This window comes from Galeopterus variegatus, unplaced genomic scaffold (assembly GCF_000696425.1).
Source record: "Galeopterus variegatus unplaced genomic scaffold, G_variegatus-3.0.2 Scaffold65, whole genome shotgun sequence".
NCBI classification, from domain to species: Eukaryota; Metazoa; Chordata; class Mammalia; order Dermoptera; family Cynocephalidae; genus Galeopterus; species Galeopterus variegatus.
The window spans coordinates 793641-798057 of record NW_007726176.1 but is presented as its reverse complement, the minus strand read 5'-3'; the positions used below and the strand labels follow the sequence as shown (position 1 = coordinate 798057).

At 51.8% G+C, this 4417-nt stretch overlaps 1 protein-coding gene across 1 annotated transcript; it reads right to left on the bottom strand.

The window, feature by feature from the left end:
- Positions 1 to 1182: 1182 nt before the first annotated feature.
- Positions 1183 to 4383, bottom strand: LOC103593974 (putative testis-specific Y-encoded-like protein 3). The gene has a single exon (XM_008577131.1). It carries the CDS (start codon positions 4381 to 4383, stop codon positions 3355 to 3357), a length of 1029 nt encoding a protein of 342 aa, XP_008575353.1. The 3' UTR covers positions 1183 to 3354.
- Positions 4384 to 4417: the final 34 nt, after the last annotated feature.

The window sequence follows — 4417 nt, the reverse complement described above, 5'->3', positions numbered from 1 at the left end:
GTGCCCCAAATTCAGGTTTTAGGGAGTACTTGGGAGGTGGCAGAGATTGTCATGGGCAAGGCAATCATGGAGAGCTTCCTAGAAGAGCTGCAGCCTGGACAGATGGATAAGGTTCAAACTGAAGACATTAGAGATGTGGAGTTGCCGACACTCTCCTCGCCTCCAGCTGCCCTGGGAGATCGCCCTACCACTGAACCACACCTGATACTCCTCCGCACTATCCACAGGATAATACCTTGGGTTGGCATTCAGAGTTCCTATTTTCAGAAAGTGGCCTCAACCTACCCATCCAGCCTTGCCTCTCCCAAGTAGCCACACCCGGGGCACCTGCCGTGCCCTAAACACGTCATGCACTTTCATACTCTAGGGTCTTTGCTCATGCTGTTAGCTCTACCAGGAATTCCCTTCTCCAGCCCTACTTTCTAAACTACTGCCCATTCCTCAAAGCCCAGCTCCAACATCCCAGCTTCAGAAAAGTCTCTACTCTCTGATCCCACATCACATACGGTTGGGGTGAACTGCATGCCAAGCTGGACTAAGTTGGGTTCTTTCACCCCGGCTTGACTGTTATGTATGTACCAGGTAGGCCTCTTGTCCTGGTGATATTATTAGTAGTGAACCCTTTCACTCCCAGATGTGTTCCAGCTGGACAAATTATATGGTCATCCTATATCACCCCCACCCTTCATCACGCAACTGAAATCCTTTGGGCAAGAACGATGCCCTGTTCTTTATTTCCTCAGAGCCTAGCATAGTGACACATACGGATAGTCATTCACTCACACCAGTAGTTTTTGAGGTGTTGGACATTGAACCATATGGGACAAAATAGCAGGCAAATGGGTCCCTCGTCTCCTGACACATGTGAAAGGGGAAAGGAAGAAGTTGAAAACAAGATCATCTCAGTTACAAGTGATACAGAGAAAATCATGCAGGGAAGGAGAAAAGAGATGGGAAGGGGCAGAGGATTATTTTGGACAGGCTGGGCAGGGAAGGTCCCTGATGAAGAGGCCTGAATGAATTGAATTGAGGAAGACAGAGATGAGACTATCTGCAGGAGGAAAATTCCAGAAAGAGGGAAAAGTGCAAAAATCCTAACCTGGGAACATGCTTGGTGTATTTAAGGAGGAGCAAAGAGCACAATGGGGAGATCAATGAGAGATGTTGGCAGACACCAGGAAATTCAGAGCTTTGTCAACCAAGGAATTGGGACTTTATTTTTATTTCTTTAAAATTTTTTGGCCAGTGGAGGGTTTTAGATGGGGGAGTAACATGATCTAAGTTATTTTTTCCCAATAAAAACCGCAAAGTTTTTATTTTTTCATCATGCATATAGAAGACAAAAGTGCCACGAATTCTCTTCTAATTGGACAAAGCAACTACAGGAACATTTCTTTTAAGAAGCAGCAATGTCAGCTACAGCGATGTCAGTTACAACACAGCCAGCAGGGCACAGAATCATCATAGACCCTCAGAGTTACAGATTTCTTTCTGGAGGTTATCCTTACAGAACATGGTAACAACTTCTAGTCTTAAGTCCTACAAAACCACCTTATTCAAACTCATTCTAAGTACAGAGTTATAGTAACAGGCCACAACAGCTTGATAACAACTGTGAACAGTCACATAAGTTTCTAAATGGCAAAGAAGAATTACACTGACAGCCTTATAAACATTCTCAACTAAAAGCAACAAACAGGCCTGTACAGCTCAATTTCTCCAGTGGGCTGAAACAGAGAAGGAGATTCACAAGGTCTTACTCAAAAGCAACAAAATAAAAAGCATATAGCATTAACTTTCTACATACAGAAGGTCATACTGAAAGAAAACCTCTAAAGTTGCAGTGTTCTGCTACTCTTCTCGTTTACAAAATATATTGGTGAATCTGGCTGGCCAATTAGCTCGGTTAGCGTGCAGTGTTATAACACCAAGGTCAAGGGTTTGGATCCCCTGACTGGCCAGCCGTCAAAAAAAGCAGAAAACAAGAAATGCAGGGAGGGACAGCTCACAGGAACCCACAGGGAGGGGGAAGGGGTTTGGATCTGGTGGAGGGAGAAGAGTTGGGGCTAAATTTAGTCTAAAAGAGCACAGCATAAAATGAAATGATTATTCCGGCCACTGGGGACTTCTCGTCTCTCTGTTCAGAAGTCCTGCATGTCCCCCTTTGAAGATTCTAGGCCTTGCTAGAGGGGGTGGGGCATAGGAGCAGGGGGGCAAAAAGAACGCTGGCAGTCTACAGGACAAACTCTCCCTCTCTGAGCCATCACTTGAATGAAAAAACGATGTGAGGTCTGAGTAGGTGTAGACAGGCTCCATGACCAGAAACACCACCCGCCCCAGCACCAGCAACCTGGCAGCCTAAAAACAAGGGAGGCAACGGGAGCTGGCAAAGGGCCTGGCTTCTGTGTGGGTCCAGTCACCAAGGCTTCTGGGAGGGATGCCATCCTTGCCCTCACCTAAAACACATGCTCAGATATGCCAGCCTGCCAGAGTTCTCGGGGGATTAGGGCTCTCCTGTGCATTAGCAGGTGGCCCACCTGTGTCCAGAGGCAATTCTTGAGGTGCTTGTAGGCCTGGGAGAAGGCAGCAGGACTGATGGTGGCTTGGGCAAAACTCGTTGGGCAAAACTACAGGCACTGGTGTAGTACAGCACAGACATTCACAAGCCAACAGCAGGCTTTGTTGCAGGACCAACATGGGGAGGAAGAGCAGTGTGATCACACAAAGAATGTGCAGTCCACTTCTTCATGCCCTTGACCTCACCCATGCCCAGCAGCCTGGCTGCATGCCCATTCTGCCAGATGCTGAACAGTCCCTTTGGTAGTAGCCTGGCCTGTAGTTCTGAGGGCATGGAATGTCCAAGTCTGGTTGGCAGCCAGCACCAAATGCACCCACTTCACCTTGGGTGATGAGGCTCACTCATAGTGTGCAGGGGCATCGTTGAGCAAGGCTAACATGATGTAGCCTTCAAGCAGGAGACCTCAAAGAGGCACTGGTCCCCCTAGTGATGACTTGTGGGTGCCTGTGTCAACAATGGGTGGGAAGGCCATGGTCACAGATATGTGCAGGCCATGAAGATGATGGCAGTACACATCCATAGCACTGGGTGCTTACTGTAGATGAGTGGTGTGTGACAGTACTGTGATGCTGACACAGAACAACATGAAGGCCACATGGAAACAGCAGAGATTAGCCATGAAGGCCACAATCTTGGAGCTGAGTTCACTGAACATCCAGAGGAGCCAGAGTGCACAGAAGAGAAAGCAGATAGCAGAGTGTATGCTGTTGGCCTGTGTGCAGGTCCACAGGAGGCAAAAGGGGATCTTACATCAGTGCCACATCTCTGGGCAGTACTTAGCCAGACTGGAACCCATAGGGCCTAGGAGGGGCCTCTATGGGCCACCTGGCTAGGCCTCGCCTGGCTCTGCAGGGCCTATCCCCCAGCAGGTAGTACTGCAGGGGGTTAGGCCACAGGTCATCTTTAATAATCTGGGCAACCCTGTCTGCCTCTGGGAGACTGTGCTGTGAAAACCAGCTAAAGAAGCTTCGGACAGTGTCCCGGTTCCTGTGTATCAGGGCCGGGGGTTCCTGGCCCCGGTGCCATCGGATGCGAGTTGCAATAGACACCACCTGACCTGAAGATCTGCACTCATACTCCTTCACGATCACCTTGTTCTGGAAGTAGGGGTTACTCCAAAAGCGGAACTTGAATTTGCAACCTGTCCTGGTGTTCCTGAGCTCCCTCACCTCCAAATTTATCAGGTAACAGAGCATGTCTTCATCTCGGGGGCTGATCATGGCTGACAGCTGCGGGTGGTTCAGGAAGGCGGTGACCCAGAAACCCGGAATATTCTGGATGATGAAGCTCCTACGGGCTAGGTGCAAACGACGCATCCGCCCAAATCTGCGCTCAAGGCGGAGGTAGGCCCTGTCAGCCTGGGCACTCACGGCCTCCAGCTCCCACTGGATGGCTTCCAGGGGGTCCACAACTAGGCCGCCAAGGTTCAGGGGCCCCGGGCCCTGCCGGGACTCCGCTCCCACCTCCAGCTTCTCCTCTCCCACCTCCAGCTTCCCCTCCCCCACTCGCTGCTTCTCCACCTCCTCCGTTGTCTCCTCCATGAAGATGGCGCCCTCCCCAGTCGTCACTTCCTCGGCCCTCCCGCCGGCTCCCGCCCTAGCCCCCAACGCCTCTGCGCCACAGGTTTCTGGAGCCTTGTTCTCCAGGCTCGGGACAGTCGCCGCGAAGGCCGCTTCTCGGCGCCCGGGGGCAGGTGGGGCGACCCCAAGGCCCGCTGCGGGGTCCGGGCGCGAGTCCCCCTCCTGCGCGGGGCCGGGCGATGGGCGCGCGGCGGTGTCCAGGGCCCCCGCCCCCTCGTCGGCCATCACCTGCCGGGCTTCTGGCCTGGAGCGGCTGGGG